The sequence below is a fragment of the Diplotaxodon limnothrissa genome, linkage group LG15 (assembly GCF_057381915.1).
Source record: "Diplotaxodon limnothrissa isolate DT_005_m linkage group LG15, D_limnothrissa_male_GT1.1, whole genome shotgun sequence".
NCBI classification, from domain to species: domain Eukaryota; kingdom Metazoa; phylum Chordata; class Actinopteri; order Cichliformes; family Cichlidae; genus Diplotaxodon; species Diplotaxodon limnothrissa.
Genome location: NC_140610.1, coordinates 4,432,112 through 4,455,234, shown reverse-complemented (window position 1 = coordinate 4,455,234; position 23,123 = coordinate 4,432,112). Strand labels below are relative to the sequence as shown.

The 23,123-nt window shown below is 43.3% G+C and overlaps 1 protein-coding gene across 1 annotated transcript in view; it reads left to right on the top strand.

The window, feature by feature from the left end:
- Window positions 1-23,123, top strand: part of klhl29 (kelch-like family member 29) — a 262,126-nt gene that overhangs the window by 134,955 nt on the left and 104,048 nt on the right. Inside the window, exons 3-4 of the mRNA XM_085372331.1 lie at window positions 4,643-4,790; window positions 7,799-8,335. Of these exons, the coding sequence (XP_085228457.1) occupies window positions 4,643-4,790; window positions 7,799-8,335 (685 nt within the window). The remainder of the gene's footprint in view (window positions 1-4,642; window positions 4,791-7,798; window positions 8,336-23,123) is intronic.

Genomic DNA, 23,123 nt, shown 5'->3' with positions numbered 1-23,123 from the left:
TTTCTTGGTGCACCATAACCCGTCCTGTAAAACAGCTACACACTGGCCACCTGATAACCACAGCGAGTGATTGACTTCGCACGGCGGCGACCCTCCTCCTCACTTGTAGCCCGTGTTTCTCCCCCTTCGCTACAACACAGGATTTTAAAAGGTAGAACACAATCAACCTGTGTACATAGCACCGGCCTGCACGCCGCGCATCGCTATCTCATTGTGTCTGGCAATTGTGCTAATGACATTTCACAAGATTAGCTTTTCAATGCGGTATTGTTATTGACCAGCTCGGTGTGTTTGTAGGAGCCCATTGCTCCATTTAAGGCCCTCCTGAAGCACTCCTCCTCTCCTCCTCTTTTCCCTTCTTTTGCAAAAGCGGCTTTGCTCTCGCTACACCTGGTTTTTTTTGGTTTTTTTGTGTGTGTTTTTTCCACCCAGACCTGTTATTAAATCTCGTAGCAGTTAGTTGATTTGATCAATGTGTGCTGTAATGTTGTTTACCCCCAATGGGATCTGGGCGTTACAGACATACTCATCCCTCTCTCTCTGTCGCTGTCTTTTGCTCTTTCCTGCAGTTTCTCCCCAAGTCGAGCAATGAAGTAATTTCTCTCAGCTGGATCGAAGCGCTGTATCTTTACGCTAATGAATGCAGGGCCCATATTAGAAGCACAATAGGTACAAAGTGCCGGAGCTTATGCAGCATGTCCGTGCTGGTGGTTTCGCCTGGTGTCCGACTCGGTGTTTTTATAGGATTGAACCGGTGCAATAACTCTCACAGACGAGGGCTGGCTCGAACAAAATGCTAAGGCAAACACAAAGCCATGAGCAAACGCTTTTCTGTTTATTTGGATGTGGATGTTGTGGATAACTCAAAGCAATCAAAGCCCAGAGCCCCGGATCACCACAAGGCCCCTCCTATATGTACTCATAGCAGATGGTAGCCAGTGGCAAGAGGTTCTGGTAAGCACAATAATGCTGCCTGCTATTGCAGGATGGTAGAGAGCACATAGTGACAGATGTCAGTGTTCGCCGTGTCCGAGAAAACGGCCGATACGCCGAGCAGAATATGACCGCTGTGTCCAGGCGAGGAGGACGGGCGTATGTTCGGGCCTGATTCGTCTCGATTTTTATCTTCCTTCCTCTCTTCGACGCACCGATTCTGACATGTCTGCAACACTCAGAGGTTCAGGAAGGGTGGGGGATGTTTCTCCTATTGCTGCGTGTGCCTGAGGAGCAGATGGATAGCTGTTTCAAATTCAGATTGCATGTTTTGCAGTACAGCAGTGAGCAAAATATGCAGAGTTCCTGTTAAATATAGAGCAAGTTCAGTGATGCACATTTTAATAGCAATGTTCCAAGCTGTTAATGCATTATGCGCCTCTGCAGAAGCTGACCTGTTATGTGTTAGACCTGAAATAATAGTTGATAAACTGATTATTCGGTCCAGAAAACTGAATAACTGCTTGTGAGTTTATGAGGTTTTGAATTTAAAATCTAAAGATTTCCAGTTTTTGTTTTCTTTAGAGTTGCCTCAGTGTCTCGGGTATGAGAAATATTGCTTTGATCAGCCCGTGTAGTTAAAAGTACTCTCGACTCAGGTCTTTTATTGACCCAAAAAACGAGTTAGTTTACATAAATGTGCTGTAACATTAAGAGCAACTGGATCTCCCACGAGAGCACCAGAATCCCGGACCAAAATAACCTAATGTGTTGGCCAAGGCCCCCCCCGCCATGGAGTTGCAACCATTAGCCCTCACTCACATTGCAAAATGTGTGGAACGTCTCTCTAATTTTATTTATTTTTATTTAACCTTTATTTAACCAGGATAATGTGACTTTCACATGCTACTGTAAGCCTGCACAGACATGTCTGGACTGCACTCTACTACACTGCCCTCTGCCATCACTCTTGGGGGAGGTCGCCGTTTTATTTTCATTAATAAATCCATTAAGGGCCGGCACTTTTAAATACAGCACTCTCAGGAATTAGCACGTATGTGCAGCTGGACCGGCTATCAAAACATAGAACGAAGGACCTCGAGTTACAACTCAAAGTGTGACTTTATACTTCACATCACATGATGTTTGAGGCTATAATAACATACGAGCCCACCCACCAAAATAGTAACAATAACAATAAGAAAAAAAGATTCACGACTTGTTAAGATCATCGCTCGTGTTTACGTTTACTTATGTGTGCAGATTTGTGTGCATAGGTGTCAGCAGGTGTTTGTTTCTAAAGCGCCACATTGCACGTCCGCATGCACGGATGTTGCATGCGGACGTACAGAAAGCGCTCCCCGGCCAGCTCGACAACAAACACAGAATGGTTTGGCACGGCTCTGGAATTATTTATCTGGCTTCCCTCCTCTTCTCCAGCATGGTTTTTGTCAAGTCAGAGGAAACCATCTGCTGCCCGGTGATAATGGGTGGCCAGGGAGGAGGGGACTGGAAATAGGGAGAGCAAATAAAATTGAGAGAAAATGGCAGGCGCTGTCCCAGAACCTACAGTACCTTCCTGCCTGCCTGCAGCAAGTCTGCCATCTTAATAAACATCCCTCCTGATATCTCCTGGCTTCTGTGTGTGTGCGTGCTTGTATTTCCACCTGCTGTGTGTACATACACACCTGTGTTTCCACTGTGTATATGTCTGCGTGTCTGTATATTTCCTATCTAACCTTGATCATTTTGAAGTCAGGATTGTTCCTGAGTCTAGCTGATATGCTGTCAATGTGATGGCGCTCACTAAGAACCTTTTCCCCCCCCTCTCTCTTTTACCTGGTGCACTAAAACTGTGACAGACGGATTGCTTTTCACTAGAAGAGATCTTTCCTGTTTCCTGTTTTGTTTTTTTTTCTTTTTTGCCTTCTATTTGGATAAATGGACGGGGCGTATTAATGAGAGAACGCCACGAGTCAGGTGCAGGGCTAAAAGAATGTAAGAGAGTCAATACTGCGAGTTAATGAGGAGTTGCCTGTATAGAGGGGAAAGTAAAGCATGGCTGGAGAGGAGTACAGTGAAACACACAGAGCAGAGGAGGAAAAAATGCTCATTAAAATAAATAGTGGGCCACAGAAAGCACAGGGAAAGTCCACACCTTGAAAATGGTCGGCGTTCTCTATTTCCCAAAGTCTCCAGGGCTCTCAGGAGGAATCGAGCGCTTAGGGAATCCTCTGAGTAAACCATTTCAGTTTTCTCTTGTCTGAAGTCGACAGGTTGAGATGGACAGAAAGACCTGACAGCCTGTCTCCCCCCTAAACCCGCCTCCATTCTCTCACTCCATCACACTGTTTTCTATTTTGCCTTGAGATGTTTCCTCTGTTTCCCCCCCCCCTTTCCTCCTCCCCTACAAACACATACGAACTGTCAGATAACTTTCAGTATAGATTTATCAAGTAAGTGACGCTCATTGAACCTGTCTGCTATTGTGCAGCTGTTTATTAGACAGCAGATGGTGGCGCTGCGTCAATACAGAGTAATATCTTGGTGTTAAAGGTCCTGCAAAGCTGAGATAAATCCATATTCAAGCAAAAGAGGGACATTTTCCAGGAATGGGATCGATCCAGTATGTAAAGCTGCACATTAATTCACCGCGGGAAGAATTGTTTGGATTGCTTTTTTCTTTTTCTTTTTGGGTCTTTGTGCGGTCAGTCCGCGCTCTGCCGGGCTTTGTCGACACAGCTGTTGGAATGCATGATGGCGTGCTTGATGAAGTGGACGCCGGGTCAGGGGGGGATAATGGAATTGAGGGATGGAGAAAGAGGGATGGAGGGATCAGCCGGGCCACAGGAGGGGCCTGGTGACCAGGTCTTTTCTATTAACTCTGGTGTGAGCAGGGCTTGGAGGGAGGCCCCCTCTCTCCCCGCCTGGTTGTTAGAGTGTGCGTCCAAAACTGGAGATAGGGGAGGCGAATATTGCTCAGAGGTCCAGTGGTGATTGACCCTGTGTTTTCATCAGCCTGCGCTTGCCTGATAACATTTCTTACTGCCCGACAAGAGCAAAATATTACAGACGTGGGTGCAAAGAGAGGCTCGGGGAACTCTTAGTTTGGTTTGGTGAAGTTTGATTCGCCCACCCAGCGCACACATTGTAAGCTAGCTTTTCATTTTCTTTTTTGAAATTACATTTTTCTTGTCTCCCGTCCCCGAGAAAAAGATTTCTCTCTTATTGAATCTATTTGTCATGTTTTGGTTCACAATTTTATTATCTCGCTTGAATGAACAAAAATGTTAATAATTCAACACGGAAGACGATAAAGAAAATCTCCAGGGGAGAATTTGAATGTAGCCCACGCCTGAAAGTTTAATTGTTATTAGTATACAACAAGAGAAACATTGCTAAGATTCTTGAGGCCCTGAACAGGATTTTTCCCCCTTTGTTATAGTCTGTAATCATCACTCACTCACAGCTAATTATACACCTCTCTACCATCATCATGGCTCACTTCAAGACCTTAAAGAACAGTTGAGATTGCTGTCATTTGTCACTTTTTCTCTTCACATCATAAAGGAACAGGTGCTTTTTTTATATAAACATGCTTAGTGAAGGATGTGACACATTTTTCCTTTTTTTCCCCCCTGTTTTTCTTCTCTCCCCCCTCCCATATAATCCCCTAATCGGCACTGTTGTGTGTGTCACCGTGCTGCAGGTCTCCGGACTGTCTCCCGGAGACAGCCAGGCCCCGGGACTGCTGCTGGCTCCAGGCGTGAGGTGGGGACAGACTCCTATAAACCAGCTCACACCGTGGGATACAGATGAGCCCCCTGCTAAGCAACATCGAGATGCCGAGCCCACCGGTAATGAATCACACGCACAGCATTCACAAACACACGCACATGTAGCAGGGATGAAGCCAATTCTGAGAAAGGTACATGTGTGTTTGTATTTTTTTATGAATATTTATTTCATACATATATATTTAAAGAAAATAGGAAAGGTAAGAAAGATCGGGTGTTTTGTGCTGATGTGACCAAATGATGAGAAGCTGCAGACTGAAAAAGGAGCAGCCTGATTCAAATCCAGGGTATTTTTTTTTTTTCCAATTAGGCTCGTCTTTTCACTCGCGCCGGCTTGTCGAGGTAGTCTAATACAACATTATTTGCGCCTTTGTGTTCCCGATGGACCTGCAATATGCGAGGCTGTATGCATAATTGTTACTATGCTAACAATTAGATGAGGCACAAAAACAGGACTGGTGCACCTTTTGCATAAATCCAGGCCCCGTGTTGTCTGTGCAGCCCCAAAATGAGCTTACAGAGCTGTACATTACATGTAAGTGCAGAGCAGGATGCACACACACTCACACACACTCACACACACTCTACACTTGTGCTTCGCATCTAGATGCTCTGGCCAGTTAAACTAGCATCCAATGCTAATAAGCCATCTTTCGTTGCCCTAAATAAACCCACTCGCCTCTGCAATATGCTTGCTTTACATACACAATCATGCATAATGTTCATTCATAAACATGAACTTTACATAAACCAGCTTAATTAGGCATATAATTACAGAAATGTCAGTTTGCATCAGGACTGCGGTGAGCGGGGTCGGCTGCATCCCCTCACCCACATTCCAGACTCCCACCATCCTCCTTTGCCGTCATTTTGTCACCCTCGTTACTGTGTCACTAATCGGGGCTGATTTAGCCTCAATCAAACCGATTTAGCAAAACCGCGAAAGTCCTCCAAATGATCTCCAGCAGGTCTAATTTAGATGTCGACCTTATTCTGTTCACGCCACTTTAAGACGTGTACGGAGCGGCAGCGCGGCACAGCGCACGGCGCCGACAGTAACGAGTTGAGCCAATGCTGAAGTTTTTTTTACTCCTGTTGTAATGAACTCACCCAGAATGGCTCTGCCCTAGAGCTGTTAATTTCCTTACATTGCTCTGTTGGCCCGTGCGCTTCCTGCTCATCACAAATGTGTCTCATTTAAGAGTAATACTGGCCCGGCGCGCGCTCCGGTGGAAATTCTGGCTCGACAAATCCAGATTACAAACAGCTGTGACTCTGTGGTGGCTAAGTGTCATGTTCAAAACATGTTGCAACCCCTGCTGCTGCCTGTTCAGTTCCCCTCCTAATTATAATTTGCGTGGTCTGCGGATTAATTATTAAACAGCCGATCAGTTACTCGAGGAATGTTTCTTTAGCAGAAGCCTGCTCGCTGCAGGAGCGATGCAGTTGCACTAGGACGGCGTGGAGCTTTTGTGCTCCGTCGCCACAGCAGCTCCCCACACCCACACCACAGCTTGGAGTTGAAGCGTGAGGAGAGTGAGATGTCACCAGCACCGGCACGCTGTCGCATATGACGCTCCAATTCTAGCATAGTGTTGCATATTGATTCACGTGCGCGCGCTATTCCAAGCTGTGACTGGCGTTTGCAACGAAGCCAGCTCCTCTCCACACTTCACTGAACTGTGTTGCCAGAGAGCTCTCTGCCAACTGTGCCAGAATTAATCAACGGTTTCTTTCAACAGAAACTTCACTGTTCTGTCTGTTAAAGAAAGTTTGCCTTTTGAAAAAGAAGTTTTGTTTCAACTTTCGCTTCTTTGTACAAAAATAGTCGTGTTTTTATTTTTTTAATGTCAGTCTTGCACTCAAGCAAATTGCTCTGCAAATAAATAAATAATAAACGGAGTTCAACGGTTAAATCTGAGGGAATAAGACGAAAATTAGAGACGCGGATTCTTCGTTTTTGTTAAACCTTGCAGGTGAGCGCTATAAATTTAGGTTGTTGTCGGGTCACGATGGCAAAATTCTTTTTTTTTTCCTCTTAAAAGACTGAAAGAAAAGTCAAGAAAGAACTGCAGGGCAGATGGAAAATGTGTGTATGTTCCAGTCAACTCCATTGCTCCTTTAAAACCTTGAGCCTCTGCAGCATGTGCAACCATTATACCAACACTTTTGATTGCCATCCCTTATCAAGATGGGCTTCAAAAGAGGGGAAATGAAAATGCAGCGTTGGTGCCGATTGGCTCAATGACGTGAATCATGAACTGGACTGACCTCTCCTTTTATTCGCAATGTCTGTCTTTATCTCTCTTTCCCTCTCTCTCCATCCATCTCCGCCCGGACTGTTGCAGGGCTAGTACCATGAATAATGCGGGCTTCTTCTTCTTCTTTTTTGTTCAGCTTTTTGCATGCTGTCGTTTAGCCTTTGGCCCCTTAGCAGAGCGCTAGTCTATTTTTGGAGCTTGGGCCGTGGCAGGAGGAGCCAGAGATGAAGGAGTTGGAGTGGATGAGGGAGGGAGGGAGACGGCGTTTAGGTCCAATATGGCCTTCCCAGCACATCCACAGCATCTAACGCCTCGGGGTAGAGAAATGATTGGCTCAGAGTGTCTGGGTAAACACAGACTCCTGCACAGATAATGGTGCCAAATGCCGAATGCAATGAACATGTATGCCTTCACGTTCAGGAAGCTATTTGCTCATCTTGTAGCAAAATAAATCTCTTAATCTTATTACGATGTTGATTTTGGGTGCTGATCTGTACATCCCTTCAAATATTTTGTGTTTTATATTAAGTCTCGAGTCAAAAACAAACTTAGACTGAAGTGGAGCGGCACACTGACAGTTGTGGCGTGGTAAGGAACACAACTCAAGCTGGAGTCTGTCTTCTCATGCTGTTTTCTGTCTGTATTTGATCACGTAATATCACGACTTAAAATTAGCGCCCTTCTCTTGCTTTCGGCTTTGTGCAGCTTACCTAAATAGCACGGCAGCATAGAAGTCTTTGTCTTGACTTTGTCTTGGCGTTAAAAAATGTGAAATTGATTTGTAGTTTTTTGCCTCTTTCCCCTCAGCTCCAACCTGGCCTGCACCGGTGGCGGCGGTGAGCCAGCCCAGTCTCCTGTCCCACACCTACGCCCTCCCTCAGCCGCCTTCTTTCAACCACAGCGTGACCGCGCAGTCTCCCATCATAGGAGTGACCCCATCCATCCAGGCGCCGGTGCCCCCGCAACACCCCCTCATGACCGCCCACTTCCAGCTGACGCCGCAGTCGACCCAGCAGCCGCCCTCTATGGTGCTGAGCATGCCCAGCCAGCCTCCGTACGCCTCAGCCCAGCCGACGGTCACACCATCCGCCCTCACTGCCCAGGCCAACCCGGTGGTTCATCCAAACGCTCACAGCATGATTGGCAACGGCCACTTAACCTCTCACCCCAGCCTCATCCAGCCCCACACCCTGCCTCTCACCAACGGACAGGCGGCGGCGGCAGCAGCAGCAGCGCATGGCCAGCAGACGGCTGCCGACAATCAGGACGGTCCCAACGGGCTGCAAATGCTGCGGACGGTTGGGAGCGGGAAGTACGAGTTCAGCGACCCCGGACATCCCAAAGGTAAGCAAGGGCACTGTAAAAACTCTAAAGACGATCTTTTCTTTATGTTTTTAAAAAAAGATTATAAATCCCTTTCTAAAACTTTGAAAGAGTACATCAAAGCAGATTTGTTTGGTCGCTCAGACGAATCCAAGCTAGGAAGGTGGTATTTGGTATTAAATCGGCGTACTCTGGGCTCTCTGCTCCTCGTGACCTCCTGTTATTGTGTGGTGGCGCTGGAATGAAATGCCTAGGCCTCTGCCCTCGGTCTGTATGCCCGGGCTGTTTCAGATGCCAGCAGTCATAAACAAAGCTGCAAACACTCAAGCGAGAGTTGCTACCGGAGCCAGTTCACTTCAAAGCTGATCCAAGGTCACCGAGAACATGGAAGCACCTCAAGCCAGCAGAGAGATCGGTGCTTCCCCCAAAAAATATATAGATATATATCCTGCAAGAAGGCCCTTTACTGTTATTCTTTGCAAAGTAGAAGGTATCTCTGCTCTAAAACATCAGCATCTGTAGATTTGTGCTCTTCCAAGTGTGTCGGGTTAATCTTTCTCACTGCTCCTAGCTGCACTGCAGAAGAGTCCTGCTAAACACGAGGCAGGAAGAGCTTTCAGTCCCTGCCCTCACATCTCCCTAGAAATCTTTTGAAGCCTTGTTGACTTACGCTGTGTTTGTGAAGGTGCTTCACAGCTCCAGCTCGTGCCTGAGACTGCACGCCATAAATTGGTGTTTGCTTTAACCTTGGAGTTTATGACGCAGGGCGCTAGAAACAGATGTTCGCAATTCCCCGACCAATTTTCACATTTAATGAAGCTTTTAATTTAGGTTTAGATTGTTTTCTTTTTCCTGACTCGTTTTGATCAATAAAATGTGTGCAAATGAACTTGTAGATTGCAAAAAAGCAATTATTTTGGGGGCTGCCTGTGATACATCGAAATGAGACTGCAGGTAGAATTGGAAATGGGTAATTAGATGGGCTCGTTTGCTTGGTCCGGTCTCTATCGAATAAGAGCTTTTTAGCTTCTGCCGTGTTGAATAGACTGTCTCGATCCATTAAGCATCCACATGTCAAAATGGAGTCTTCTAACAGGCCAAAGAAGCTTAATTTTTTGGCAATTATAGTGTTCATACTGATCAGTTTTACAGGAAGGAAATGTGCTGCGAGGCTTTTTTGTTTAACCCAGCTGTGGAAGCACACACTGTTCCTGTGATTCAAGTAATGATAAAGTTACTGTAATATATTCAGTTTGTGTGGGAACAGTTTTTGTCAGCTCCTCTGTTTCAAAGACAAAAGAGAAACATCCCAGTGTCAATTTGCAGACATCATACACTTTAAATCCTGTGCGGGCCTCTGTGAAGGTCAAACTGTAAATTGAGGCACTTGATTCTCACATCTCCTCAAGCATTTTGTCTGCTTTTTTTTTTAAGTTCCTGCCTGGCACCGAATAGATATTAGTAAGCATGTCATTGTGGTAATGTCACAAGGACAGTGGAAATAGGTAAAGCGTTGAGCACCAGTAAATTAGCAGCCGTGACGTCTCTTCAGCAGACTCTCTCGGCTGACGAGGGCACTTCACTTCGCTTCTGTAATCCCAACAATGCCATCCCAACCACTCAGCGCCCACTGCGGCTGATCTGTCTTTTTGATTATCTCTATCTGCCACTTCCCCTGTCCCTTTTCGTTCCCCTCCCTCCTTTTAGCATGCTTGAGAAGTCTCAAATTCCAGCCGCTCGCAGGTTTTGGGCTTTTCGTCAATTAACACCACGTATTAGCGTGGCAAGGACACCCACTGTCCTGCTGTAGCGGCATACTGTTAAAATATGGAGGGAAAACTCTCGTGACCTCCGTTCTGGCTTTCTTCTGTTGCAATTATCGAGGACCTGCTGTTAGCATTTTCTGCTTAGGCGGAACACAAAATAGTAAATTATGTAGTTTGTGGGAATCAAGGAAAGCAGCTTCAGGTTGGTATTCGGCAACTCTAATGGCTGTGGAAAGGATAAGAGTCACGCGTGTGTGCACGGCTATCAGCTTCTGCCCTGATTCCAGGGAAGGAAATGGTTCTTAAACACACGCCTCCTTTTCCAGAAAAGGTGGGATGCTGTGTGAAATTGAATTAAAACACAATGCAGTCATTTGCAAACCCTAAAAAGGGAACTTTAGATATACAGCATGCATCCAAGAGAAGCATCCGGGGTAATAAGGCTATATTTTTTAAAGCTCACATTGATATAGAAGTATGACTCAATATGAAGTTTTGCATACAAAACACAAATGCTCAAGGTGTCCCCCTCCAGACGCCCGGCATGCGTCCATACTATAGTCAAAGTTGTTGTGGGCAGATCGATCCAAATATTAACAGCAATCAGTATTAACGCTGGTATCGGCATCAGATCATTACTTGCACGATAGGACTGATACTTTGTTCCTGTAAGTATCTGATAAGCGTGTGTTCACTGTGACAGTCCTTTTTTTTTTTTAAAAATACTCAAGTATGACAATTTTAGTAAAGGAAGTTGAACCAAACTCCTATAGATAGATACTTTATCCCACAAGGGAAACTTTTGTGTTACAGCAACATGACAAAGAGTAAAAAATAGTACAGTCACAACACAGTGACCCAGTTAAACAAAAGTGCCACAGGCACCCGGTAAGTGGCTTATGCTATTAGGGAGTGCAGGAATTTATACATTTACAGCAGTGATAACAAAACAAAAGTAAAAATGAAGTTAGTTAAAAACAGTAAAAGCAAGACTCTTGTGTAAGAGAGGAGTGCAAATGGCATTAGGAAATATTATGTCCACTATAAATGTATGAAAAACAGCTGCATGAAGGTAAAATACAAAATGTGTGTGGGATCCTATGTCTGACAGGTGTGCTCACCTGTCACAGAATAAAGGGTTATTATACAGCTTCATAGAGAACGTTAGCAATGAAAACCTGAAGCGTTCTTTAAGAGACGGACACATTTACAGTCGAGGTTTCCAAAAGAAAAGCCAGTTTCAAAATACGTGAAAATCTGAAACGTGTTTTGCTGTGTTAGCTCATTATTGTGGACAGTAAGAATCACAGTGACTGAGTGATCATTAAAATGTGTTCAGAATTTTCAAACTAATGATTAGACCAAAAATATTTATCACGATATACATTTGAAAATTTGCGATAACGATATAACTGACGATATAATTGACACTAGACAAAATACTTTACAACTCCAAAACTTTATTAGTGCAAAAAAACCCCATCAGTGTATTTTCACTTAAACAAGCAGCTGTTTTTTATGTGCATTAAAGTTATATAAAAATTTAACAGTGCAAATTCCTCGCTGACAGTTTAACCAAAAGGCATTTCCAGTGGAAATTGGCTGACATATCCTCAGCATAACCATGTATAATATCCACAAAACTTAAAAAGAGGTTATACACACACAATACGGTAATGTTATGTTGAACCACAGTACGTATCACTCCGCGAGGCGCCTGCCTACGATAGCCGTAATGCTCCGACAATCCATCAAGCGGTGCGGCTTCGTAGCTTAGCAAAGTCGTACTAAAACATTTGACAGATTTTCGAGCGCCGTGCACATAAAATCGTTTCCAGGTCAGTAAACACAACCAGAATTCATACATAAGGCACACGGGATTATAAGGGGCTCTGTCAATTTTCAGAAAAATCAAAGTATTGATTTTAAGTGCGCCGTATTTTCCAAACAACACGGTAATAACGACGGCCCGCTATCACGCTCTACCAAAAATAGTGCTTTGTTGTGTATCTGACGGACAAAAGCTAAACCAGTTCCACACCACTGAAGTTGCAGCATTTCTACAAACCAATTCTGGTTCATCGGTTTCATTCAACGATCCACTTTCGCCCTTCTCCTTCTGCGTCGTCGCCATGTGCGTATGTAAACATAGGCACTGCGCATGCGCTTTTAACCCATATTCTATCGCGATATTTCATTTTCCTATCGTTGCCCAAAATTACACCGGTATTACCGTGAACGGTATGATATAGCCCAGCCCTACTAATGATGATCTCATAAATCATAATTCACTGTTTCTGCCTACTTTAGCTTAAAAGTTTGGGTACTGGGATCAGCAGTACTGGCCCTGTATTTACTTGGTATGGGATCGATACCAAAACATGTTGCCCTAAATCCTGCAAGTATCCTTTAGCCTTGGTAACTTCCACCACCGAGGCTAAAGGAACCAGAACCAGCTCTTCTCTGATAACAACCTTCTTCTTTAGGCTGGAGGATGCCACATCTATAATTTATAAAGCAAATAAAACATTTTAACTGCTCATATTATTTATTTTTTTATTTTTTCTTGTGACATTTTAGCTCGCATGTGTTTACTGATAATGTTTTTTGGAGGTTTTCCACCATGCAGTGATCCCTTCTATAGCCTCATGTCTGTTTTTTTTTCTTGTTGTTTTTTTAAATGTTGTACTGGACAAATTTAAAAAGAAATTCTCTGCTTCAACATTTGAATTGCAAATTATGACACTGCAGCTTTATTTAGATTTCAAAAAGCATCCCAGCATTTTTGGAAATGGTTGTAGAAAACCGCAGCAAATGTCAAAGCGTTCACTTCAATGAAATAATGCCACTTTCCCAAATTTACACATGGTCTTTACTTACTTTGTATTTTTTAAAAATGAATATTTATGACATTTATTAGAACTAACACACAACAAGTATGCTAATTCACTCATATTTGTTAAAGATCGTGGTAAAAATTTCAGCAAAGGAATTATAAATGAGGTTTCAGAACTTTTGCTGTTTGCCTGACACGTGCAGAATTTGCTTTCCTTTCAGATGTTCAAAGAGTAATGTCATGCAAGCAAAGCACGCGTCAGCCTGGGGAATATGTCCATTCTCATATTGAGAAACCATGCTGTGATCTGTGGTCCGATCCCCAGCTCAGCGTCTCACGTCTGCAGATTTTATAGATGAAATATTGAACACCCAGTTGAAATAGTAAAGCCACTACTTAAAAAGACTGCGTTGCTCTATTTTAAAGATGTTTAAGCCTCCAGACACAATGCTGGTAAGCACTGATGTGCAGAAAAGGTTTTGTGGCTTTTTGATGGCAAAGGCCTGGATTGTGGAGGAGCTGACAGAGCTCTTCCTCCTTAATCCAGCTCCACAACAGGCCTTATGTGCATGTGTGTGCGTGCGCGTGTGTGAATACGCACGTGCCCAACTTCTTGGGCGTGACTGCGTGCATGTTTTGTCAGATGTCAGCCTCACAGCCTTAAAGCCAAACACTCCAGTGACAGAAATCACACTCTGTTTGATTTGGCTTTGCCTTCAAAGCGAGCAATTTGTCTTCGCTCTGCATCAGTGGGCACATCAACAACTGTCTTCCCCTCTCTCTCCCTCTGCTCCTATGTGTGTGCGTGTCTGCGCGTTAGTCTGCATTTCTGTTTACAGTACGGAGCATACGTGGACGTGACGTACGCTTGTCTTTTTGTGTGTGTGCGGCTGAAGACCCACACAGCGCGTCGCGGCAGCAGCTTTAACTACATCACCTACTGAGATATGCCAGTCACCGGGTTATGATCGGCCTTACCTGGTTTCTGCATCCACAGCAGGGCTTTTTCATAATACCTGCCTGTCATAGCGTACGAATCAAACTCCACACCTTCTTGCCAGTTGTTAATTTCCTTCACACCACCCTCTCCTCGCTTCTTTTTTTCCCTGTCTCCTCTTTGTTTCCCTCAAGTGTGGATTTTATCACAATTGTACCAGAATCTCGCACGGCTTCTCCGCTTTTAATAATCTGTCAACATCTGCATCTTGAGCCTCAGCAGTCACAACTGTTAAGGAAATTTTCTGAAGTGCAGGAATCGGGAGTGACTGACATTATTTATAAAGATAGTAATAAAAAAAAGGAAGAAAATCGGCACACGGAAGGAGGTGAAAGTAAAAAGAGATGCATACAGGAGAGAGAAAGAGAGCGAGTGAGCATGAGGGAGATGCTGGGAGTGGAGTCAGTGTGTGTCTATTGACCAAGTCATTAAAATCGATGGCTGCCCTGATGAATATCAGCCTGGAAAAGCTAGTGCAGAGCTCAGCAGGGATGAACCCGCTCACTGCAAATGTGATTGAGCACCATTTAGAGGCAACTCGTGACTTAAAAAAGAAAAACACATTAATATCAAACAGGAAGCCGTTAGTTCTGAGCCCTGTGTTCAGTGACGTTGTCACTGTTACCCGTGACGACCACTCGAATCATGTGTTTCATGGTGCTTTTTTTGTAGCTTAACAAATGCAGAGACAGCTGTTGGGAGCCGTGTTGCGGTCGCGCGGCGCTCTGTCGCTTTTGAAAATATGCTGTTATTGTGGGTAAATGGCTAATGGTAGTGAGCCCACGAAGCACGGTTGCCATATGTGTTTGGGGGCTTTAGCAGAGATTGAAGATCTCACTGAGTGTGCCCTGTATACCGTACACCTCTTTTGTGATGTCAAACATCATTTTAACCTTCCTTCCGCCTCACCAGGCCTTTACATGCACATATGCACGCGAGGGCGTAGCGCAAACAGCTGTAAGTCAGCCTCCTCCACCGTCTCTCGCACACAATCGGCAGGACCCCGGCCTCTTCTCTGCCCAGGAAGTTCATCTTCCAGTCAGCTCACATCAAGCGTAATCTGGGGACCTAGCCGCTCTGGAACTGCTAGTGAATGCAATTAAGATGTCTTGTTGAGTTAAGATCAGAGTTTTACTTTGCTACAGCACGATTGGCCCAGCCTCACAACCGGGGCAGACCCATCTTTCCTCTCGTGTGACCATTTCATCTCCCTTATCTGCCTTATTCATACCAAGGGCAGAGTAAGATTTTAATTACGTGTTCGCCTTTGTTTACTTTTGGTCTGAGCATATTGGCACTGCAGCATTACTGTCCACTTTCATATTGGTTCTCTGGCACATTATTGCTGCAATATTGCCACTAAGTAAGGACGTTACAGATCGCCGTATTAGCGAGATAGCGACTGTTTACAAGTCCGGGTTGTGCATGCTGCTGCTGTTTATTCAGGGGAAATAAGTTCCTTGGTTTCCTTAGGCCTTCCCAGGACTCCCAGAAGGTTAGATCCAACCTGACATCCTGTTGTAGCGCTTGATTTGACTTTTTACTGGCTTCTAATGTCAGTGGATGCAATAAAGATGTGTCAGGATCTGTTCACGTGACTGCTCGTCATATTTGTCCACTCGTCTTTGCTCCGTTTACGCAGTAGACTTGAAGCTTTCAGTATTTGCAGCGATGCATAAATATTTATTTTGAATCAACCGCAAGAACGTACTCCTATCACGACAGACCGCTCAAACCAGTTATTAAAAACACAGCCAGTTTGTGATAGCCGCACCGAGACCATTAATCATAGCGAGCACATTAATTAAACCCTCCCCTCTCCTTTCTCCCCCTGTTTTTCTCCGTCTCGATCTCTCTTTCGTTCGCTGAGGTTCTCCACCCTTACCCGCTAGAAATTTCTGCAAAAAGCGCAACTTTCTCCGAGACAAATATAATGCAAGAGTTGTGGTTTTCGTTAAGATTTCATTTCCCGTTTGCTGACTCAGATCATCGTCCGTGCAACAGTAGCAATTTAATTAAAATCACCGTTGGTGGTGTTGTGCTGGACCGATTATCTTAAAGCTATCCACATCAGGATTAGCTAAAGCAGAACCGGAGTTATTGTGATTCCAAAACAGGCCTAGCTTGGAATATATAATGAATTTGAAAGCTCCTCCTTCTCTTTTTCATGGCATTCCTTAAGTTGAGGTAGCTCTGCTGGAAACTAGAAATGTTCCAAATTATTAATGAGAGAGGAAATTATTCCAGTCACTCTAGGCACATTGTGTGCAGTTATTTCTTTTAAATGAATACATGCAATGCTATGGTGATATGCTTAAAATTAACCTTGGCTCACGAGTCCATATGGGGGCCACGTATTAATGATATTGACTCAAACATCTCATTTTGGAACGCCAGGGGAGTTCTGGAGACCCCTCCTCGTGTGTGCCTGGCAGCAGCCTGACGCTGTCTCTTTAACTTTGCTAAGGATGACATCCATTGAGCTGTCTTAACTGTTTCTAGTACAGCTCCAGCTCTCAGGAGGGAGCCAAAAGAAGAAAAAGGAGGAGAGGAAGCGCGAGGTGAGCGTCGGCAGTGTGTCATAAGCGGCTGGAAGCGAACCTGCTCGCCCTCCTTCTTCCTCTTCCCTCGTTATCGTATTTTAAAGGAGAGATGCCCCGCCAGGCTCTCCATACATTATATCCCCCCACAGTTAATATAGGGACAGTAGATAGCTCATTAAGATTGATCATTCCTCGTCCACCTACTCCATACAGAACGTAACACCAGCTTCATTAATCACAGGGATTTCGAGATAAAGCTCGGCGGCGGTGCATTGGCGGGACCCGAAGCCTGACAAACCTGGCTGCTACATGCATAATCACAGGCGCAGTGCCGTCGCCCAGCTCCGTACCACAGTTAGAGGGGGGGGACACCATATCTACACCTTCCTCTTTTCCTCTGTTCTCTCCTCAACCACCTCAGCTCCTCCCCCTCCCCTCCCACACGGCGTCTTCGTTGCAAATGTCTGTTTCTTTCACTCGGCTCCATTTCCACTCCTGAACACACCCCTCTCACCATGCTGTTGTCTCCCAGTATCATCCCCTGGGTCTCCCACTGCCCTAACATCCTCCTCCTCATATCCTCTTATAGCCTACCCCCCCATCCCAACTCCTTTTTTTCATCAGTTTTCCTCCCTCTCATCTTCCAGCTATTTTGTACCTGTTCTGCGATTTTTCCACTTCCCTCTGTTCTTTGCTTACTCCTCTTACGTTCAATTTGTTAGCCATTTCTCTAATGGCCTTGTTTTATTTTATTTATTTATTTTATCCCAGTAATGCCTCAGTTAGCAAAGCAGCAGAGGACAATTTAAGAGAAGAAGGGATTAAAGAGGAGAGAGCGCAGAGGGGGGAAAAAGCCCAGTAAGCCCAGATTGCTCATTTGCCTCTGACAGCTGGACCGAGTGTCACATGGCTGTTTTCATCTCAAACGCCCAATCAAACTGTCTCTTTCGCCTTATTAGATTAACAAAAAACTTTTGCTTTTGCTCAGAGCCTCAGACGGCTAGTTAAGCACTTTATGTTTCATTTGATGTCTTTATAGATCTTCATGTAAATCATCTAATGCAGCTCGAGGTTAGCACGTAGCTCGTCTGTCAAAGAGGCGAGGGCACGAAAAACTAAAAGCTAAAAGAAGTTTGTGTCCACGCTCTCAAAGACTGTTGTTGTAATCCTGTGCTGATAAATAACCTGAAAATGAACTTAAAAACGTTATGTTTATTCATTATTTAAAATTAAAGGACTTTCAAAAATGTCATATTGTTTATATGACTTTCCTTAACTTGCAACGAACTACAAAATAATATAAAATACCATTAAGTGGAACAGCTGCAAAAAATGCTGAGTGACAGGGTCGTATCCTTGAATCAGAAATCGTCAGTGACTGAATTGAAAAAAATGCCTTTGAATGTTTTTGACACGGCCTCTTTTTTTTGGTCCCCTGTTTATTTACACTGAGCCTGAAGCTTGTTTTTTTCTAGAGAATTGAAATGCTTGTTGCTTTTGCTTGTTACTCTTCAACAGAAGTGAAATCATTCTGCGTAATTAAAAGTAAGAATACAACAACAGAGAGGGGAAAAAAGCACAAATAAATTATCCGAATACAGTTTTGTGATTATTTGCATTTCTGTACAGTTCGTGTTGTAACTAAAGTGCTGGAGGAAAAAAGTCCTTGCAAGCAGAGAGGCAACCATTTAAATTAATGGTTGAATGGTTAGAATCCTGTAAATAAACAAGCTGTTCAAATTTGTATGCATTATGTATGTAAATTAATGGTTAAACACTGAAAAAGCTTAGCCCAAACAGAATGGATAAATAGCTAAAAGAAAAGCTTAAAATAAAAAATTGTTGTTGAAACATTTTTTTCTATTGTTTTAAATAAGATACAGTTGGTAGTCACGTATACGTCTGTTCCGTTAATTAGCTATAAATCCAAAGAGGCAAAACAAGGACAGGATAGCGTAGGGGGTCGGCAATATTCGAACAAAAACATTTTATGAGTGGTTTTCTTTATTTTACTAAAGATAATTTGTATGGAGCTTTTTAAGTATAAATAGTCTGTCACCATCAATGATGTGTGGAAATAATGAAAATCTTTACCATATATGACTACTCTGCAGTGGGCTGTTTATTATTATTTGATATTTAACTTTGCATTTATGAAATTATTAAACAAATAAAAATATGTTTGTTTTATTAACATCAAAATTGAGCAACTGTGCAGTAGAGGAAAAAAATCTATTAGTGTGCTCACGCCGACTTTGAATGAGTTGCTGTAAAGCTCTACAGCCCACTTTGGGTGCTACCTGCGTTTGTGCAAATAAATTGAAATAAAAGTCGAATACTTTTATAAGAAATATTAGGACTAGCAATCTTAATAGCAAAAAAAAAATGTTTTCCTTTATTAAAAAGCCAATTTTCAGTTAAATTCAGACTGAAGTCCAACAGCAGGTAAAGGATGCTGGTAAACCAGCCACGCTGGTAGTGAAAGCAAACAAATCAATCCACGTGCTGTTAAATTCTCTATTTTCAACAGTTCCTTTTACTTTAGTTCATGGTTACAGGGACTCAAAGGCGTTTATGTGTATTCATCCTTATTAAGCATCGCTGTTTAAATTTGATTTGATTTATTGAGGCTCAGGTTCCAACACATATTTTAGTTATTGATTCTTTTTTTAATTCAGTGTGTAATTTACACAATTTCTCAATTGTAAAACGTAACGAGGAATTTAAAGCAATAAGAACGAACACGTTAAATTTATAATAATTGGTTCAGGTTTTTTGTTTGTTGTTATTTGGTCAAAGTCACGTGAAGCCCCCGCAGGTTCAAAATCCCCAAGTTATTGGAAAAATCACTTCATTGTAAATACTTAGAGACATTTACTCTGTTCATTTAAACCTACAGGCAGCTCTGAATCAACACTTAATCTAACAATTTGGACAGTGAGAGGATTGTGGGAGATAACCCAGGCAGCCATTGGCACAACACACTCACAGTTGTACAGCAAATTTATAGTTATTAATTTATTTTTTAAGAAAGAATTAGGAGGCCAGTTTCAGGCTTGTTTGGAAACTTGTCATATGTACTTGTAGGCTTCATTTCAGGCTTTAGAACATGCACATGCACTGCCTGGGTTTGTGAAGAAGTGTGACACTCTGTTCCTCTAAGCTGTACCATCACGCATTGAGTATTCAGGAGAGGTTTCAAACTTGAACAGTGCCATTTACCAGCTTGAAACTTTCACTGCCCTTGGTTATGGGGGAAGCACATTAATTTGTGTGTAAAGCAGAGCCAACCCGAGTGAGGGTTACACCCTCAAATGGGCTTGAATATCAAGCGCCTCGTATCGCAGGCTTACGTGACGTGACGGGATTAATTGGCAAAAGTCAAATGCTGATGCGTTATCCCGCACATCAGCCTTCAAATAGGCGGTAATACATTATCAATGAGGCCGAGTGTAAACACAGCAGATGTTACCAGGAAGCTAGTCAATAACGGATGTTTCTCTCTAATGAGAGGGCGTAATTGCAACGGGGACGAACTCCAGAAACAGCGGCAGATGCGCTGCAACATCTCAGCAAAGAGAAATAAATAAAAGGAAAGGAATCCAGAAGAAGTTCAGCAGCATTAGCCTGCTAATGTTCACCGTGTGCTCCGTTATCTGAGCGGGGAGTCGAAGTTTTTTCCTTACCCAGAAACTTTTAAATGGGCTAGATAATGCATGCGGGGCATCTAATAAATACTAATGACAAGACCAGACATTAGCAAGAATGGCTCCCCTCTCCAAGTCATTATTCAAAAGAGTTAGCAGCAGTCTTAGCATGTAAAGATAAATAATCTGTCTGTGTCTTAGACAAACGATAATGGCCTGCATTGCAATCAAGGGATCTTTGTAGGCTAGTGGGGCTCTGTGTAAGCTTGATAGCCTTCTTTAGCAGTAAGATCGAACACTGTGAGATGCCGAAGCCGCAGCGCGACATTCCCTTATTAGGTCTACCGAATGTTTTTTTTATTTATTTATTTTTTCCCAGAGGCTGCAGCTCTGAGTTATAGTGTCGATTATTATCATTATTCTACTACAGTGCAGTCTGTGTGCCCGCTCGCAGATACAGCCACTTTTGTCTTATGCAATGCAACTTTCTAGAATGTAGGATTAAAACCATTTTTTTTTAAAGTGTTGCTTTAGAGATTTAAAGTTAGATTACAACTTTACAAGGGCACACCAGCCATACATACTGTAAGCATTCAAGCATGCTGGACACAATCAGAATTTGTGGTGCATTCCAGTCACCTCACAGATTTGTTTTCAATCCCCGGAGAGACAGCAGGTGAAAGGAGGGAGGTGGAAACAGAAAGCGAAGGAGGAGTGAAAGAAAGCAGCGAGGGGAGGGTTGGGTGGAAGAAAAAAAATCTGATGAAATGCGAAGATTACTCGCCTGACTCCACTGTAGGCTGCAGAGGCTCATCCCAGGCGTGCAGTCTGCCGAGAAGACTCCCACATACAACCTAACCCCGCCACTAACCTTTCTGCTTGGACTGCTATGACTTTCACAAAGTTACCCAGTAAACACACATCTTCTGTCTTCAGGGGGAGATGTGACATTTATCTTAAGCTGCACTGGTGGCGTGGGATTTTTTTTTCCTCGTGTTTGTGTGGTTATACTTACTGTCCTGCTGTTTCAGAGGCAACCTGCAAGGAATGTAGCCCAAAGAGGAAAGTAACACCCATGCACAAAGCTTGTAAAGAAGGCCCACGAGCCAAACTCATAAACAAGAGCAAGGTGCGAGACGAGCCGGGACTCTGTCACGCATACGCTGGCATCTGTGCTCAGCCGGTGGAGCCTGCTGGGTCCGGGCTGCAGTCGGGCCAGTGGAGGAGAACTTTAAACTTTTAACGAGTGCTTAAGTGGAGTTTGCACTTTATATAGCGTTTGTACTTCTATATCTGTACTCGGAAAAACGTGAAACAACTTCGCAGCTATTCTTCTAGGGAGCATTTAAAGTGCAGTCATACTATTTTATTTCCCCAATGGCTCCGATTGGCTGCCTTTGAAGAAGTTCTTCATCCAGAACTTTGCACTTGTATTGCTGTTATTAGGCCTTACTGTCAAGGCAGCTGAACTTTGGGGTAAAACCTCAGCAACAGTCATTCAACTCGAGCGACGCAATCTTAGTTAGCTTACATCTCGAGGCTGAAAATGTGTAAATAAGGTGAGTAGCTCAGGTTTTGTCATTGACATATTGGGAGATCCCCTAAAATAGTTTTTTATAGTCGCTCTGTTAGAGAGCTCGAGTTGCTTTATGCTACATTCATCTCGCAGGTGCAATACAAGAAAATAAAGTAAGAGACTGAAGAAAGCATTTGAGTGATGAAACGTTTCTTCCACTTACACACTGCTGCATCAAGGTGAACAGGATCAGGTTTTTGGGATTTTATTTCTTAGATTATTGAGAATGCATTTGACAAGACGGAGTGTAGATTTATGTCTATGGTGCAGAATCGGCCTGGCATAGACTCCAGTTTGGCCCACTGGTCGGCTGCTTTGGACTTTAAACTGAATTTTCCTGCTTTTCCTGCTGATGAAGACCTCCCCCATGGTCATTCATTACATACGACTAATTAAGCAATAGATTAAAAATGAATTTATTACTGAAATTTTTGCTTCTATGAAAAGCAGATTTTCTGTGAGTTTAACAAAAATGTTCCATTTTATAATTACAGGACAGTCTGGGCAAGGAGCTGTAATTTTATATATTTATGTCTTGCAGTTTAAGCCCAAAGAGTCATTTCATTTATTGCAGCAGCATTTATTTGTATCATGTACAAAAACATACTGCTGACATTGCACCTTTTTCTTATGCTATGGGATCTCAGGGATTGAGTGTAGAGTTAAAACTTAGGGGAGTTTCGCTGCTCCGGCCCACTTAAGATCAAAGTACTCGTGGTCGATGATGTGAAATGAGTTTAACGTCCCCGTCCTTTGTCTTCACCTTGGCTCTGTTTGAATTGACCACTGTTTCACTGATGGTTAATTTATGCCACTGTAGTTGCAAAGGTTATTGTGGTTAACTAAAACAAATGTTGTAATTAAAACTACAACATTTAAATAAAGAGTGATAACACATACTGTATTTACATGCTTCAGGTGAACCCTGTCTACCTACAAAAACATTGAGATATGTCACTTCAGCTGATTTTGAATTAGCCTTGTAAAGCTTTCCAGTACATCAAAGTAACTCTGACTAAAAGCACCATTGCTGTTACAGCCTGTGTGCAGCTACATCATAAATAACCTATTAAGCAACATGTCACTCATATTTACAGTTTATACTGAGCAACCCAAGTGTCTCGAATGTTGTTCCAGACTGCATTTAAAAGTATATGTCTGTGTTTATGTAGTCATGCTGCTGGGACCGAGGAGACACCGCACGGCTTAGACAACCGAGGAGTGTTACGCTCACCAGACACTCTAATCGGGAAAGAAAATCACATTAGTGCCATATCTGATGCCTCTTATTGTATCCTCAGACAGACTGCAATGCATGATGGTCCATGGATGCAGTGTAAAGCTTCTATATGCTATTCCTCGGTGTGCCATGGGATGATTTTGTAGTGCGCTATACTGGATGAAACTTGCAGAAGAGATTTCAGACAGATACACAAAAGGGCTG